An 18,790-nucleotide genomic window follows, 5' to 3' on the forward strand; every position below is an offset into this window, starting at 1 on the left:
ATTTCATATGATAAATTGCAAAAAAAGGCCCTGCTAAAGGAAACATCTGATTTCTGCTGTTACAAATGCCCTTAATTTTTACAGCAAAAACAGTCAGTAAGATTTTACTGCAATAAATGAGATGAAGTCCCAAAGAGAAATTTATTCTTTCAAAATTTCATGTTCTATAAATAAGGAGAAAATTTCAAATTAATAAATGAAAAGCATAATAAGTTCAAAAAGCAAAAGCCGGAAACTGGCTCAGAAGTTGCTAGCTTAAAATACACAAGCTGGCAAACAAACAAAGCAATGAGACATATCACAGGAACTACTCAGAACTGCTGCTCCCAGTCTATGCTGCAGAACAGCTATTCTTTCATAGCACAGAATTTTCAGGGTATTAGCCAAAAGGGCAGAATAACAAAATATTTTACAGAAAATTAGTTATATTTATAACACAATCAAGTAAGGCCTTGTTTTAGAGAGATATTTTTTTATGAGTCATTCCTAAAAGCATTTGCTAAATTCCCTGATGTCCCAACAAAAGAGATACAGCACAAGCAAGTCTGAGTAAAGTGAAGAATGTAAATTTTTTAAACATATTATGAAAGACTTTATTTCTCTCCCCATGGACCAAAAAAGAATACCAAATAAATACTCTGCATTTGAAATATGTGACTTCTTACAAAATAACCTTTGAAAGCAAGGGTATGCTCATGTTTCCCTTCTAAATTTGTGGTCAGAAGCAATCCAGAGATTGACAGGTTAAGGTAAGACACTGCTCCTTCGATACTTTCCCTGATGACCACCCAACAGTAGCAGGGCCAACTCTGGCTCATCTGGGTGAGCAAAACCAACTTCCCTGAACAAACCCACTCCACAACAGCACAGCTCCCAGGAGGCATCAGAGTAGATATAAACCTTTATTTGGAGACAAGAAAAGTTGTTCCTGAACCTTTTGTAAGGGAACTGCCAAACCCTGAGCACAATGGAAGAAAGAGCAAATGCAAATAAAATCCCAAGCAAACAAAACCCAAAACCCACAATCCTGAGTAGAAGAATATATAAATTATTATTATGTTTGAGACAAATTACCTTTTCTTTCACTCCCAATGTAGATGTGTCATCAGTGCCTTTGATGAGCAACCCACATGAAGGCCCTAACCAGGCTGCAGAAGCAGTAGTCAAGGACCCCTGTTGAACCTGAGTATAAGCATGATTTCAGATTTCCTATTCTGTTTCTCACCTGACTTTCTAACTTACTTTTCCTTTATATATCTGTATAATAAAAAAATACTTGGCATTAACACTATAATATCAGTAGAATATTAATAAGTCCATCCAGAGTTGTCCTCTGCAAAGTGAGGATGACAAACTGGCTGGATTTCTACTGCCTTACATTTGGAAAGCTTTTCCACAATTGCATAAATGTCTCTGCTTTTAAAAAAATACTAAGTGAAAAGAATTAGAAACGGAACTTTTTACACAAAATATATCAAGTAAACTCTGTCTAGCTTGTGGACTGGGCTTCTGATCCTTGGCTCTATCAGTACTTTAATTCCTAACACAAAGAAATATGTGAACATTTATCCATTGATCCTTTGTTGTCTTACTTCAGCAATAAAGAACTCACCAGAAATATTCTTTCAAGTTGATCTTGAATGTCTTTCATTCCTGGAAAAGCAGCGACCCCTTGAATCATTTCTACAAAGATACAACCCACTCCCCTACAGAAGGAAAAAAATAAAGGCAATGTTAGATTTCTTGCAGACCAAAAAGCCAACAACAATGCTTTTGTATCCTTTACCAGCACTTAAATTTTTTTTTTCTTAATTGATGCCAGGTGGAAGGACAGGCATGTGCATTTGCTAAAATCAGTGTATACAAAAGAACACTTCTCAGGTGTTTGAAGACAAGTGTAGGTAGAGGTAGCAGGAATAAGATTGGTAGGTGTTGAGACCAGTAAAGGCACAGCTGCTGATTTCTGTGTTAGTGCTTCCCAAGCAGAATCGTCATGCACCCAAATAAACTCTGGGGATGTAGGAATGACAGTGAGCGAGCACCCTTGGGAGAAGCTGAACGGGGACAGAATGATGACATGGAAGCACACTGGCAGGGCTTAGCATAGGAGGAGAATCTGGGAGAAGGTGAGTAAAAAGGAAAAGGGCACGTGGCTGCTCACAGTCACTGAACTAAGCTACTGCCCAAAGGCTGGTAACTTTGGGAATGTACTTGCTTGGACTTTCTTCTCCCCTCTTCCAGCATAAATGAAAGAAGCCCAAAGCCCATAGCTGCTGACCGCATTCCCCAGAAGCTCTGGCTCAGAGGTCCTGCAGTGAGTTGAGAAGCCATGGGCTCCCTCCTCTCCCCACTGTGACAGCCACCTCCTTTGCAGCTCCTGTCCTTGGTTTCCCACAAAACGTACTTCACATGAGTCCCCCTCATCTCACTGAGTTAAGCCAGTGGCAAAAGTACTGGGAAATCAGACTGTAAAAATATCTGAGGCATACTAACTACAGCACAAGGAATGGATTCTCAAAGATTAAGGAAAGCTTCTGTGACTCTATCTCAGATTCCAGATAACCTGTAAACTTCCTGCATCTCAAAAGGAAAGCAAATTACAAACTTGGACTGGTATCTTTTCTGGATGAAAACATCTCAAGAGTTGCTTGTTCCCTCAGCAAAAATAATTTTAAGAGAAAACATCCCTCTTGGCTATCAATAGGATGCAGAATTTGATGATATACTTCAACTTCTTCAATTACATTTTTCTGCATACATTTTTCTACAACTTTCATATGCAAACACCCACATATCCCTTACAACCACGTCTGTGTAAGCAACCACACAAAAATGCTCTTCACTCAAAGTAATAGCATGTTCAAATCCCCAAAACATACATCAAAATGAACTAAGAATTTCAACACTAACTACACTACCACCTCCCCCTAAAACTGAGAGTTTTGTTTCTGTGTCAGAAAATCCCAGCAATAACCTCTCATTTAAATTTGTTTTTAGAAGTAAATTATTTGGAATGTAGTAATTACATACCTTTTCATGCTTATGCATCATGATGATGCATTCAGAAAGCAGCATTTAATTTTAGGATATGTGTGCATATATTGGCGAGGAAGCTATTCTAGAATAAAACAACAATGAAAACAGGTTGCACATTTTCATTAAGACTGGAGCTGAGTACTCATAGATGCCACTTAACTAAAAGCATCAGTAAATAACCCGTGCTTTACTCATCTCTCAGGCTTTGATAAATACCCAATAATGAAATGATTTTACATTCCAGGACAATGAGGGTTGATAGTCAAATTTTTTGAAGAAGAAAATTAAATATACCTCGCCATTTTCTAGTTCTACAACCCAAAGGATGGCTATATTAAGTAAAGCTTCTTGTTGGCATAGAAAAGTGGAAGAAAACTTTGGAAAGCACAGTTGTGGTCAAATTTTAGAATAAATCAGGTGTTCGTAAAAGAGAGGTTAAAATTTATGTTCCATATGCTTCTGCTGGCTACCAAATGAACTGAATTGATTAAACTGCCATTCATCATTTATTCTGGTTAGTGCTTCATTAGGCACAGATAGGCACAATATATCTTAGTCAAATACTTATAAACAGTACCAGCATCTCCAGCAAGGAAAAATTCAAGATTTCAGCCAAGAGCCTTTTATTCAAGATGAGCAATAAAACAATTAAACTTAGACTAAAGAAAAGATGATAGCAGTTCTATTCTTGCAACGAGAAAACAGGCATTTGATTAAACCAGCATATCATTTGAGAGCATATACAAATCTGCAGAGAATCTTCATCTAGCTGTTTGAAGTGCTATAAGGGCAGCAGGAAGATTTTGCCAAATTTTGTATTGCTTTAGATTATTTATAAATTTGTCCACTTTTAGTGGTTCTGAGAAAAGTATGAGCAAAAAAATCAAGTAAGAACAGCAGACAACACTGAAGAAAAATTTCCTTCTTGGAAAGAAGAATCCTACTATATCTCTTGGACTCTTGTGCAGCCTAGAATTCCATTTAGTCACAAGAAGAAATAAAACAGTACTGGAGTTAAATAAACACCTAATACAAAAATCAAAAGGGTATGATAATCACTGGGGAGAGAAATATAAACAGCCTTCAGTATTTGAGCTGGAAGACTGCTGTTCCCTTCAGCCCACTTGAAAATTAAGCTTATGATTGGTTTCAAAGGTTATGGTGTTCAGCACATTGACGAATAAGTCAATAGAAAGAGAAGTTTAAATGAATACTAAAAAAAGGGAGAATAGTAATACAGAAAATATGACACTGAACTAGGAAATGGATAGGAAATACCCAGAAAGCCATAATAACACATAAAGGCTTCAAGAGGGCTGGATGGTATTTTAGATGTCATAGTGGTATCAGTGAATCTTAGGATCACAGTAAGTAGAAACCTGAGTCTGTCATAGGATCCCTGCATTGCAAACTGTAACTGTGAAAGAGAAAAGAAATAAAGCCTCTACAAGGCCTTGAAATTTTGTCTTGTTTTTGTAGACCTCACAAACTTTTAAACAGTTTAGAGATGGTTTTGAACAAAGCAAAAACTATTTTCATGCCATAAGAACTGGGTTGTGAAGAAAATAAGAAAATGATGTCATTCTTGGCTACAAGAAAACCCAAGGGACAGTGAGAATGTGATGACTCTGTATTTAAAATTATGCAAAACAAAGGACAAGGAAGAACTGATCAGGATTTTAATGGCTCCCAGAATGGTAGGTACGTCCAAAATAGTGTAACTAGAAATAGCAGAATGCCTTTAGGAAACAGAAATTTTAGGGTGAGTGTTAGGGAAATACAATTAATAACTGTGCTGTACCCCAGCCTCCCAATGGACTTGAAGCACAGTTACAGTCATGTAAAACTAGACAAGCTGAAATACTTAAGAATATTCTTCAGGAAATAGACTTGCATTAGCAGTTGAGTGGATAAGATGATCTCACACATCACTCCCATCTCTAGTTTCTATGATGCAAAGAGTACTTCTTAAAATATGAAATAGAGGCTTTAATGTGCACACACGTGCAAGGGTATGTTATTTAGGTAAATTTGTCCACGCTCAGCATACAATGACATTTTCAGGAAGCAGGTATAAATAGGTTTTTGACAAAATAATATTACCTTAATAAATTTCAGTGTATTCAGTTCAGATTTTCCTACTCTCTTTACAGGACTCCTGAGTTTGGACAAATAAGCCAAATGCTGCAATGTTGTTCAGAGACCTTTCCAATGCAATGGTATAGGATAAACTTGCAAAGTAAAAGTGACAGCCATTTAATGCTGAAATGGGTGGTTTACTCTCTGATGACAAAAAGCATGACTAAACCTATTGCTATATTGATGAGACCATACGTGGCCATGCCATCTAATATTGCTCTCCTATTCTCCTGCTTAATTTCCTGGGACTCTGGCTGTCACCATACAGCCTTATACAGAGCAAGAGTTACTAGCACAGCTGAATGGCTTCTCCTGCATTTGAATTGACATAGTAAATGAGCCTGTAAAAATGAAGTTGAACACCTCAGGAACCTTTTTGTTTTTTCTGCACAGCTTTTATAATTCAGAAGGGTATTCCCTTAAAATTAACTTGCTTACTGGTGAACTGGTTTTATATATTTAGCTTAGGGATTCACATCCTGTCTCTGTGTAACAAAGATCCTTATTGCTGCAAGAATCTCCAGCATATCTGTACTTGAATACTGTTTAAAAAAAAATAAGCATAAAAGCTTTGGTAAGGCATAATACATAAAAGATCATAAGGGATGATTCTTTCAGTTAATATTATGATTTTTCTTGATGGAGTCATAAAAGAGACTAGAGTCACACTCCAGAATGAGGAGCTGCTTCCAAACCAACTTTTAGTTTATACTTAAATCAAGAATATAGAAACTGTATGTTTTGAAGTGTTGAATATTCTGCCTTGAACAGATCTGCTTTGTAGCAGGCTCAGTGCAGGTGATAATATTCAGCATGGCCTTCACAGTGAAAACCTATGCTGGGTCTTCACATAATGTTTCTATCTGGTCATTAAGCCTGTTTTCTGTGTGCAGGGTTTGGCTTCAGAGGGGGAAGGCATTTTATGACAAGCAATTGCTTTCAGCAATCCCCCTGGTGAGATTTCTGAAACTCAAAGGAACAACAGAGTTTTCATTCAAGCTTCCCAAACCACACATTGTTCGTAATGTTAAATATATCAGAATTAAAAACCAAACAGACAAACAAACAGAAACACAAACAAAACCCCACAAAACCCACACACATTCCCCTTCAAAATCCCACTGCTTTATTTTCTTATGGATTTGTCACCAATATGTAATACTGGAGCATATTCCATAAAATCTTAGTAATATGCATGCTGTAAGGGCACAGAGATTTTTAGCCTGTCTGATTTATTCAGGAAAAAAAAGGTCATGTTCCTTTATCATCCTGCTTATGAACACAACTATGAAAACAAATTTTGGGGGAAAGGAATGTAAAGCAAGGGACTTTCTTCTCCTTAGCTGACAAAAATCTGATTTATTTCAACAGGGGCAGACTGCCAGGATACCCACAAATGCTGAAGTTGGTTGGAATTTGTCTTTTGTGACCACTACCCTTTGATAGATAAGAAATAACATCTGATGGATGATACAGTCTGATAAAACTACAGTGGCAATAAAGCAAACAAATTGTAGTTCTCACGTGAGAAGTAATGAGTGAATCAAAATTTCCCTTTCATGATGACAAAAACCATTAAAATTTGTGCAGGAAGCATATGCAATGAATGAAAACTAATTTACTTGAGAGCATGCTAGCTTAAGGTTTTTCTTTACAGTCACACTTGAAGTAATTGTAATTACAAGACAATAGAGTGATCATGTTCTTGCCTGTGTCACTCAATAGCTAGAAATAAAACCTCCAGAAATTTTTTTTCTCTGCAGCAATGCTCAGTTTCTATATTAAGAAATACTACATTCATGAAGGATTAAAATCCACATGATGCCTTTTTGTAGGATTCTTTCTATTGGACTCAATCGTTCTGTAAAAGCAGAGTCAAAATAAGCTCAAGACAGTACTCCTCAAACTTGAGCAACATTTGGCCAGGAGACATTTTCTTGCTGGAAACGTCTTCATGTTCTTTCATGTTCTTCCTGGTTTTCTTTTCTGCATCCAGATACCTTTAAAATGCACTTTCCTTACACACATGAAATGTATTTCTAGCAATGAAAAAGTAACAGCAAATCTGATATTCTAAATGGATAAAAGTAGTTTTCAGATAGGAACTGAAATGCCCTTCCCATAACTACAGACCCAGACAGTTCCTCACTTCCTCACACATAGCATTGCTAAGAATCTGAGCCTATAGAATTTTCCAATCAAAAGCTAATTCAGCTGATAAAACTTTTGAAGAACTCACTGACAGCAAGAGATATTTAATTAACGATACCTTTATAGTTATTGCAATATCACTTTAATACCCTAATCCTACACATTAGCATTTCTTTGGAGTGGAAGTCATAATCCTGAGAAACATCAAGGGCAAAAGAGCTAATTTCCCCTACACTGTTTTCTCTCTCAGGCCCCAAGAAATATTTCTTCAGGGCATACTGGGACTACTGCTCTCACATTTCTCTCACTGCAAACTGTTCACAGGAGAAAGAAACAGGATAAATATGCCTTTGTAATGTCCCCTGAGTAAAAACCATAATTTGGTGCACTTGTGTCTAAGACAAAACCCATTTTTAGGTAATAAATGTCTTAATTATGGTTGCAGATCTTCATTGGTCAAATATTCATGAAAGCATGCATGGAATTACAGTGAGCACTCAAATCCACATTCATAGCAGGCTATGTGTGAAATGTGGTATGTTCCTGAAAAATACCGTTTCTTTTTCTAATAGGATAGAAAAACTCCGTATGAAGAGGTTTCCCTAAATTAAGCTTTGAAATCATATATAACAACCCAGATGTAACAAAGTTAAGTGAGAGAGATTTAAGAAGCAGTTTTGTAACATTTTACTGATCTATTTTTAATTTCTTTCTTCCTCAGTACTAAACATAGCTGATGGTGTTAATAAAAGTGAATTTAAAATATATCCCAGCCCATAACTGCTTAGGTTACCTGTACTTGACTAAGAGTGTATTTTTTTAAAAAACAAAACAACAGGATATGCATAAAAATTGCCAGCTGTTAGCAAACACAGTTTAAAGCCAGCTGCACTTCAAAATAAAATATCCCTAGTGACTTCTTGATGTAAGCAACCCAGATGTAGCAGCAGCACATGCATTACCAGAATCAAATGGATTTAATAGCCTGTTTAAACTGCTTCATTTACTAATGCTATACTCTTCCTGTAAGGAACAAATAGAATAGGTTAATTTGGGGATTTTTTTCTCTATGTTTCTGTGTTACTTATATATGGGTTTTAGTAATCCATAAACCCTTTATGTGTTGAAGTCTATTTTCCTTGCATTGACTTTCAAAGGACTGTAAAATTCAAGGATTAGGACAAGTTACACCAGAGGCAATGCAAAACCATTTTCCTAGGTACTAGTAAGTCCTCATCAAGAGGAAAAAAAAAAAAAAAGCTATATCAAGGGTTATCACAACTCTTTGATGCAGTCATGGGTTGTATAATACATTCACATAATGCTGCTGTATCAAACACTGTCAGCAGTAAATGACAAAGCCCAACACACTGATTTCCATCACCAGCCTGACACCACTATTGCATGTACGTCTTCATTAATATTGTTTTATTGCCAGTGGCTATTTAAAAAAGAATGCAGGAGAATGTAACATTGCATGTGGATCATTAGCTCTTAGTTACTATTCTAATTCTCTGCACCAGCAAATGAAGTGTAAAAATAGCCCGCAGCCTCTGCCACCTGCTTCCCAGCCACTGTCCAGTGGTTAATATTTGGACTCTTTTTTCATGCAGCTGGTCTTCCACTCAGTGGGAGCCTCACTTTCTGTTCCTGGGGAACCACCATGAAATGTCATTTATCATGGCTATAGAAAAAGCCCTGTGACTTTATTTTTTTTCTCTTCTGTAAATAGAGGAAACAGCTGTGTTTTCTACCTTAACATTATTTAAATATTTAGTGAAGTGGCTGCCTAGTTTTGTCATCATGTGGCTCATCAATAATGACACAGGAGAGCACACACTATCTGCCATAAGGACATAATGCCAGTAATTGCATAAAAATGCTAATGCTACAAACACACTTTTGATAACAAATTACTAAATTATCTTGGAATCTGATGGTAGACAGGTTTCTCCATGTCTCCCTTCCTCCCACTCTGGGAAGCCACTAAATGGCTTTAATGTAATTAAGGCTCAGCTCTGTCCAACCATTGTGTAAGCACAGCCCCAAGCCTGCCGGAGCCCCAGCAGAGCTCACTGTTAAATGTGCCAAGTCAGCATAAGTGACCCTAACACGCAGCTACGCCTCTCGCAGTCAAACTGGAAGTGCTGTCTCAGATAACCCAGCAAAGTACAGAAGTAAAAATCTACAGCTCTTCTGTCACACACAGTACACATTTGCTCTCATCTGATTTCTGATGTGGCAGGGGCTGAGCCTCTGCACAAATTGCTGCCATGTGTAAGACCCTGTACTACCAAGTGCCTTTTTCCTAAGCTCTTCATACTTCTTCAGTTTGTACAGAGAAGAAAAAATATTGCAAAGGCTACAAATTGCATACCAGAGGAATATGACATTGTTTTTCATGTGAAACAGAACACACCACCTCTGTCCTTGAGTACCTGGATTTTTTTTTAGGCCTACATGAAATGCTCTGTGCAAGAGAACATCATTTATTGATACCATTAAAGATGTAACAATTGGGTTCTTCCCCAATACTCTTGTGTCATTTTTGTCAGGAAACAAAATAATGACCTGGATTGCTGAAGTAGCATTTTAAGTCCTTCCTTGATCTTCCCTGCTGCCCATGTAATTTGAATATAAACATGTGATTATGAAGGACGTGCTCAGTCTGCAGGTATAGTAAATTTAAAATGCTTTTAATTAGCTACATGACTTAATTGTTATTACAGGAACACCACATATTTTGATTGGACTTTCTAATAGCTCTTTTACTAAAATCCTCATTGCGGGGAATGTTAAAAGATCTATTTTTGACAAGCTATTGAACTTTGGAGTGAACCATTTTTTTGTGGAAAGATTTTCAGCAATAGTAAAAAATGTGTTAAAATCCTTTGTTCAGTTTCACAGTGCAGTGTTTTTTAAATTAGGAAAAATTACAAAAATTAATTTCCAATGTTGCTTTTAACTAAAAAAAAGCATTTTAAAGTGCTTTTTGAGCAGTTTTCCCTATTAAAACATGAAAAATTTTCTTTAGCTGTTTCCATATATTCTCTTTGTAATTTACAAGTTGACTCATGTATGTGCAGACATACACAAATACGCGTGACTCAAGAACTGAACAAATGTAGAAGCAACTATGAGAAGATGAGCAGAAAGGACAATTTATCTCTCCCAGCTATTTGCATCCTCTGAGTCAGTTGTCCTGCATGACCCCAAGCAAGCTGAGCTTCTTGCTGAGGGTGTCTGAGGTATTACTTGGAACAGAGGTGATTGTAAAACATCAGGAGCAGATGGGCTGCAGAGATTGCATGCAACCTGTGAAGACACCTGGTTGAATCCCGTATTTAGGAAAACAGGACAGTTTTAGGATAGATGAGAAACTGACATGCAGAAGGAAATTATTTGAGATCTGTGAAGTTGAGAAAGGTCTGAGGAAAACCAGACAGTTAATAACAGACAACGCTGCCTTTGCCTCTCTGGCACACTTGTGATTTCACACTGTTCACATCTGGAGTTTCTCACTCTCCCTTTCCTGCCTCTTGGTTCACCTTCCCTTAGAGCTCAGGGAACTGCAGCAGCCAGGGCCCAGTCATACTAACCACTCACTTCAGTATTAGATATTCTAGTATTTCTACTCCGTAACCCCTTCACATGAAATAATCCTGTGACTTCTAAATCATGTCCCCAGGAGTCAAGATCTACAGGAAAACCTGTTTTCATCCCATAATCTCTGATTTCAGCTATGGGACTAAACACAACCTAGTCATGCTTAGTTCCCTTCCCCGGCAAAAAGATATTCCTGCTAGTATTATTGTTTCAATAATAATGAAACAATTGCTTCAGTTGCAATATTACACAGCAAGATTACTGTAAAAATATTATTCACACACCATATGAAAACATAACCTTATCTTACAGTTACTCCTAGATTTTAATATAATCATAATTCTAACTTTGTGTTGCCTATATTAAAGATAATTCAGTGAACTGCAAAAAAATTACTGTATTTTTCTGAAAATTCCTTAGTATAATTTTTTCTCGAATGAATTCTAAAGGTTTAAAGAGTTGAATATGCATTAAAAAAAAACCCAACCCAAACCAACCAACCAACCAAAAAAACTCAAAGCAAACAACCAAATAAACAAAACAAAATCCAAACATATTCCAGAGCATAAAACTTCCTTTGTAAGGAAGAGGATTTTTTTCCATATTTCAGAATTTGTACAGATTACAGAGATCCTGTCACCTCAAAACCTACAGAATAAACAAAGAACCTCCAGCTTGGTTTTTAACAGTCAAAAAACCAAATACCTTCCTTGCTCCTTATTCAACACAGGACTAAATGATGTCAGAGCAAGGTGATATGTACTGTACAAATCAAACTACTGTTCTAAACCTGCAAGTCTAAATAAAATCTGTAGGTTTAAAAGAAAACTATTCAATGATATTTACTGCTACCAAATACAGGACATTAAGAACTGAGGTTTTATGCTCACAACCAGAGAATTCTGGTTTTCCCCTTGCTACAAGTGGGCATAGTGAAAGTCTATCTTTTGCAAAATAAGTGTCATATCATATAAAAGGACCACACTAAGACTACAAAAGTCAAGCCATAACTCAGTCTCTTGCAAAGCACCAATGGGTGTAGTGTAAACAGCAGGTGTCATCTGCCAGCCAGTGGGGTGGCAGGAGGGGATTCCTTTAGGGAGATACTGCAGGAACCACACGTATCACTACACATATGTTTTTTAACCTGTATCAATAATCTCACTCCATATTTGGTTTACATGTCTAAAAAAACCCAAGAGCTAAAGCATCTACAGAATCTTGTCATCTATACTTACCACATGTCAAGGCAAGTGGAATATTCTGTTGATCCCAGAAGGACATCTGGAGGCCTGTACCATAGGGTTACCACTTCATTGGAATACGTATGACTAGGAACTGATTTAGCTCTTGCAAGACCTGTGGGGTAAACACAAATAAATCAATATAAACAAAGCGAAGAAATAGTTTGCTATGCAGCTACAATCTAAAAGGATATATGAGCACCTGTCACGTAATGGGACAGCATGTTGCAAGAGTATTTTTCTTCTAGAACTGGAGTATTTTACTTAACGGTAGCATCTATCATTAAGTACCTGGCTAAACAGAGTTGTAAATACTATGAAGGGACAATAAAATACGCTTTTCATCATGACAACCACAAGCCCAGGAGAGATGCAAAGATGTACTGTGGTACACCTAAATAAAAGACAAATAAACAAAGATTTTAATTGCCATTAACTGCTCATCCTCAGGCATCAATATTCTTCCATTTCAATGTTACTTAGAAAAAGAAAATGAAAAGGAAACTGCCAGACAAATGGTGCCACAGACGAGATTTGGTCTTTTAGGGAAGCCTAAGGAAACCTTCCACAGCTTACACTGCCCAAAGCCCAGCCTGCTTATTCAAGTTTACGTTTGAAAGCTGTAGACACACTTACACGTTACCATTCAAATAAGTATTAATATTGCAGTAATACAGCAGAAAATGGTATGTGAAGAATTCCTTTCTCTCAAGAATTGTGTATTGGCAGTGCTCCAATTTCAGAAATCATTTCAATGAATCTGTGGCCTACTAAAGATATAATATTTACAATGTTGTCTTTTAAGCTTGTCAGTCATTTAAAATAATTCACATTACTGCACAATCTATGTAGAGATCATCATATGCTAAACCCAGAAGTTTACAAGTATATTTCTCCTATAGAGGACTCTCTCCTCCAGAAAATGGAAAAAGATCTTCAGGGCTAAGGTGATTACTCCTATCACGGGCCTGCAAACGCTTTTTCCAAATTATCTGATCCTAGCTACTACCTTGAGAACATCCACTCCCTTGCTGGGAACACTGGACACGCACAAGTAATGGAAATCAGGAGAACGCAGCACTGGGTGCTTTTTTGTGTCTTCCTGAACTACTGATTTTCCTTTCAGAAAACAAACGGAATCACTACAACAGAAGGTCATGTTTTACACCTTACAGAAACAAAGAAGCAAAGTCATACACTCAGGAAGAAATAAGCAACATGAGAATTCCCAAAAGAGTGCAGATGAGAGTCCTTTGCCCTTTTATTCTTAATACACTGGTAAAGCTATTTAAGAACATTTACTCTCAGTGAATATATCTCCATAGCAATGATGGCCAATCTTGCCAGCAGATTGCACTATCAGCTGATTATAGCAATTACACCAGTGTAGGGGAATAATTTGAATTGTATGCCATGATTTCTTCTTTTAAAAATTACATTTGAAGCATGAATATCTATTTTTTAAGTTTTCAGTCCTCCATTTCTTTAAGGTTTGTGCACCTGTCCATCAGCTTGACAAACAATCTGGCTTAAAAAGACAACCCAGGGTTGGCCAGGTACAGCCCCAAAGAGGCCAGAGGAGAGGTCACATCATGTGTTTCACAGTGCCCCTGCCTCCAGATTAATGTTTTTGCTTCTAGGAAACCAGAAACCACCAAAAGCCCTAAGTGGTGAGCAGTTCTTATTCCTGGCACACAGAACCTTGAACAAGCCTGAATTTCTGTGCATCTATATTCCATGTGACTAAACTGAAACAGCATTCCCTGAAGTTGTGGATATGGACCCACTACTATTAAGCAATATAAAAATTACGAAAGGATTTGAGAAGTCTGGATGGTGAATGACTCCATCCTTTTTTGCCTGTCTGAGCCTTCCCCATTAGTCTTGTCTGAGGAAGACTGAATTTGGTTGCAAATTCTAATCTTCTACCAAGTTTTCATAAGAGAAGAGGCATAACCAAGCAGGGGAAAGGCTTCTTGAAGAAGCCAACAACATCATGTATTTTGGGGGAAATTTTCAAAAAACTTTAGAGCTTGTGGAATGACAAACTCAGATTTCTGCGACACAAAACTGTTGATCCACACATTCCAGAAATCTCCCGTGTAGAGAGGAATAAGTACCCAACTTGCCATATCAGAAATCATGTTACAAATAATAACACAATAACCATGCTTGCTGGCCGGCTTCTGCCACTTTACTGACCAGGATGGAGCTTTGCAAGTGCTATAGTCAGCCCAAGCACATCTTTCCTCCTCTCCTGTGACTGTTCAGCGTAGAACCAGTCCTCCCCTCCTGGGAATGGAGTAGGAATGCCACTCATGCTGTTTTCTCAGTATACTGCTTCTAGATCTCCCCTACCTTGAATCAATTCCAGGTTAATGAAAACCCATCTGATTTTCAAAGAATGGCCCTTTTGGGCTAGTCCCAGCCTGTTGGAAAACTAAATGTTTTTCTTTAATCCATTCTTCACTCCCAAAACACTATGAAAGTTTCATTTGAGGTTAGCTGCTGCACCTGGTTTCTCAGTTATAAGAGGATCATTAATGTTCCTCTGTTTAAACAAAAAAATGTTTAAAAAAATCTTAATTTGTAAAAGCAAGCTGAGGCCATACATTGGTATCAGACAGCACCACCACGTTAAGAGCTATCCTGGTTTGAGTTAAACCATAACAAAAGGCTTATGAGTACAGGCCACATGTTTAAAGTTGCAGCCAATTGGTTCCCTGGTTGGCCACATACACTGTTCTGGAAACTAAATGGAAAAATGGAAAGCAGGAGTGAACAACCAAGGCAAATACTCACAAAAGCCAAAATTTGGAAGGGGAGAATTTGGCACAGTCCCACTGTTCAATTAGGCACTCACTCCCCTTGTGCAGGACTGACAGGACCTGAATCAGGCTAATGCCTCGGAGGAGCTGCTTTCTCGCAGGGAGGGAGCAACCTTTGTTTTTTCTGAATAATGCTCTGCATAAAGAATGCATTTGCAATAATGAACACTTTCACTCAAAGACTCAAAATTAACACAAATGTGTCTCATTGCACATGAGACATGGAAAAAATACTCTCATCTTTCAGATATATTTACATTATAAAAAGAGTGCTATCCAAATACATATGTGAAACACCAACAAGATACTGCATTTCTTGTTTTGATGGTCCAGATGCAAACAGATGATAGTTACTGGGGTTTTTTTCAGATACCCTTCTGCAAGAAAATTTGCTACATATTTTATAACCCTTTGCACATCCAAATATGCTTACTCATGCAAAATTTATTTAAGAACATCCTTCAACTGAAAGAAAACTGAAGGGTAGGATTAATTAGCACAGCATGTTCGATCACTTTCTTTAAGGCTTCCCTGTCTGTTTCCATGGTTACACTACAGGAAGAATGACAATCTCATTTTAAAAAAACAGAGCTTATAGGGAACCATCAAAACTTCAAACCTTAATGACTCGTGCATAAAAGCCAAAAGGTAAATGGCAGATCACCAGGTGAGTACCCAATATTTACATATTGCTGCCTGAGCCCCCTTTTAGCCTGGGAAGGTGGAGGAAGAACCTCCTGACAAGTAGTGAACTCCCCTCTGATTCGTGTGTCTTACAAAAGATAAAAGGTCAATACACATCCTGCTGTTGGAGCCCTGTTCTGAGAGAAGGAATCCAAGTATAAGGCCCAGTTATTAAAAATAAGGTCGTGTCAGACACACTGGGGAATTTGTGTGTAATTATGGGAAGGACATACACTCTTTAATGTTCTTCAGACACCGACATCTATGACCATTATTTATCCAAAATGAAAGAAGAAACCGTTCTGATGCATTACATACGGCAAGACTTGCATCTAGCTGCAGTGTGACACAAACCACAACTTAATTTTAACTCATTCATTAAACAACAGCTCAGGATACCCTGGGAAGCCTTGTATTTAAAATACAGAGTGAATGATCTATGGCTATGTATGTTTCTGTCTTTAACACAGAAAATCCCCTGCTGCCTCCTATTCTGAACTTTAAAAAAAAAAACAAAAGGAAGAAATTTTTTTCCCTTGGTAAACACAATTGTCTCTACTTCTTCTGGCTGTATCTTAGACTCAGAGGATGTATCTGATTTTACCTAGGACCGGTTATTGACAAAACATATTGCACTGATTCATCACTGTAATTTTTAAATTGTATTTGGCTTTTACAAGAGGCTGTAGCTACATCCAGACTCGAGACCTATCCAATACACACATCTTTGGCTACACGAGCACAAATATTAATATTTGATATCTCTCTAGCTGCAGGATAGCTTTCTAGCCAACTTCATATGACAAGCGGGAAGCCTTTGTTCACAGCAAATATGCTTCTGCAAATGAGAAAACAAGTCACGTCTGCAAAAACAAAGGCTTATCAACCATGTGCATGGTTTCCCTTTCTATTACACCTTAAATGTGTTGAGCAGTTTATTATTTTGATTTAGCTATATTTAAAAGGGCTCTAGCAAGCATACTAAAAAATAAAATGGTTTTCTTGTTGCTTTTCCTTGATTCAGATTCTTGATGTGCTTCCTTTTCTAGCTTCCTGTTTTGTTTATTTAACAATTACTTAGTTTGAGGTAAATGGCTTATTGAACCGTAACTATGAGTCAGTAATCATATTAAAATTTTGTTAATGTATTCTGCTGTAGATCATGAACTGTCAACTTAACCTATTTACTCAGCTACTTGCTTTCCAGCAGAAACACATTTATTCAGTGAACACCTGAGTGACAACAAAAAACAAAAAAGTAAAATGGGTGGAGACACTGACACTGCTTCAGTGAAGCAGTCAGCACTCTAACCCAGAAGCCAGCTCTTGGCAATCAAAAGTGTCCTGCAGCTTTTAGGTCCCTCTGCTGTTTAACTGAATGCATCTGTCTCCAATATGCAACTTTACATCTGAGTTAAATTCCTCTCAGAGAAGATAAATTACCTACAATATCCTATGTCCTGGTCCTAATACAGCCATTAGCTTATGATAGTGCTGTTCATTTATAAAAGTTACTCACTATCAGGGAGAGACTAATTAGGATCTTAATTAGTATTCCCCAAATGCGCTTGAGCAATGACTAGTCTTCCAAACTGGAGTGCAGGAGTCAGTTTTCAAGAGACAGAGAGAAGTAAGTAAGACAAAAGATGTGTGCTTCTCAGTCTGTCTGGTTTTCCCAGCTGTTATCAACTGTTCTAATAAAAGATTATTTTTCCCTCCAGGTCTTATCTCATGTATGTCTTCACACAATCACTTAACAGTAACACAGATGATAATTATTCTAGTCTGTGAATAGACTCAACTGTCAGTTGACAAACACAAGTTACAGAATGGGGAGACACAGAAATAGTTTTCCTGCTACCAGAATGAATGACTCTAGCACTCATGAAAAGTGTTTGTCTCTTTCCAACAAATCCACATCATCTTTTTCATTACAACCTCTGTCCTCTGCCCCCTGTGCCACCCAAAGGATCACAGGGAATAGAAAAGAGAGTTACAAGAAAGAGCTCAGCTCTTGGCTGTTTATTATAAGATTCCTTTGGTTAATTTGTCTGAAAGCTATCATAGCTATAAAGCTGTTTATTTCTTTGCTTTAAAATCCTTATAAATAATTTCTGGTATGTTTTGAAAAAAGCACACTGATTTTGAACATGTATGATGACTGACAAATTTATTCATTGTCTATAAGCAGGAAAAACCACACTAAAAACTGAGTACTATGCAAAAAGCGGTACAAAAATACAAAAGAAATATACACTTTTGACACCAGGAAAATGTATCTACCCCCACGGCATTCTGGGTCAGCAAGAATATGTTCAGAGTGCCTCTGCTAGTCTGGAGGTAGAAAAGTAACAGTGTGGCCAGGAATAAAAAAAGGAAACAAACTGCATCAACATTATAAACATTCACACAGATGTAAAAGCTAACAGGACTCAAGGACAGTAAGAAATTTCACATCAAAGATAACTTCTGCTTTACAGAAAAGATCTGGATTCCTTATGGACATGGTATACATGCCCACAATAGCCTTAACAGCTGATTGATTTAAATCTTGCTTTCCAGATTCTGGATTTTTTCTTAACAATTTGTTGTTTCACAAGAAGTCTATGAGAAGATGATGCCCCCTACTCCTCTAAATGTCCCAGCAGGAACACACCACTTTGCTAATAAGGCTGTAAGTGAAAATATCAGACTTACTCATTCCACAGTGAAGTTATTGGGTTTGAAGCAAAGAGCTAACAATTGCTGAACAGATGGCTTTAAATTGGGAAGACCTGCAGAGTGCAGGGAGGAAACTCTAGAAAGACAAACAGGCAGAAAATAATTCTTCACTGAAAATGAGAGCTAATGCATCTCAGGATATTTTAACATTCCTCGGGAAAAGAGAAAACAGGGAAGCAGCTATGAATGAATGAGCCTAATCAATACTGGACAATTACTTGTGTAATACTAATAATTTATATGAGGAATTTTAAGACATAACTAATGAACTTGCTGAAGACAAGAAAGGTAACAGACCACTTTGACAAAGTTTTGAGGTATAAATATTTCATTGCCGTTAGGATTTTCCCCTAACAAATCAAAGGAATCCAGAAAACAGAA

At 37.3% G+C, this 18,790-nt stretch overlaps 1 protein-coding gene across 6 annotated transcripts in view; it reads right to left on the bottom strand.

Moving 5' to 3' along the window:
- The window catches only part of CDK14 (cyclin dependent kinase 14), a 331,737-nt gene that overhangs the window by 134,718 nt on the left and 178,229 nt on the right, over nucleotides 1-18,790 (bottom strand). For 5 of the 6 annotated variants that reach the window (XM_042044158.1, XM_042044164.1, XM_042044161.1 and 2 more), the window contains 3 exons: nucleotides 12,171-12,291; nucleotides 1,613-1,706; nucleotides 1,075-1,182 (listed from right to left, as the gene is read on the bottom strand). In XM_042044158.1, coding sequence (XP_041900092.1) covers nucleotides 1,075-1,182; nucleotides 1,613-1,706; nucleotides 12,171-12,291 — 323 coding nt within the window. The remainder of the gene's footprint in view (nucleotides 1-1,074; nucleotides 1,183-1,612; nucleotides 1,707-12,170; nucleotides 12,292-18,790) is intronic. The other variant, XM_042044163.1, reaches the window with a different exon arrangement.

Source organism: Corvus kubaryi, unplaced genomic scaffold (genome assembly GCF_017639235.1).
Source record: "Corvus kubaryi isolate FWS band 111438036 unplaced genomic scaffold, C.kubaryi_AGA036_p1.0 37398, whole genome shotgun sequence".
NCBI lineage: Eukaryota > Metazoa > Chordata > Aves > Passeriformes > Corvidae > Corvus > Corvus kubaryi.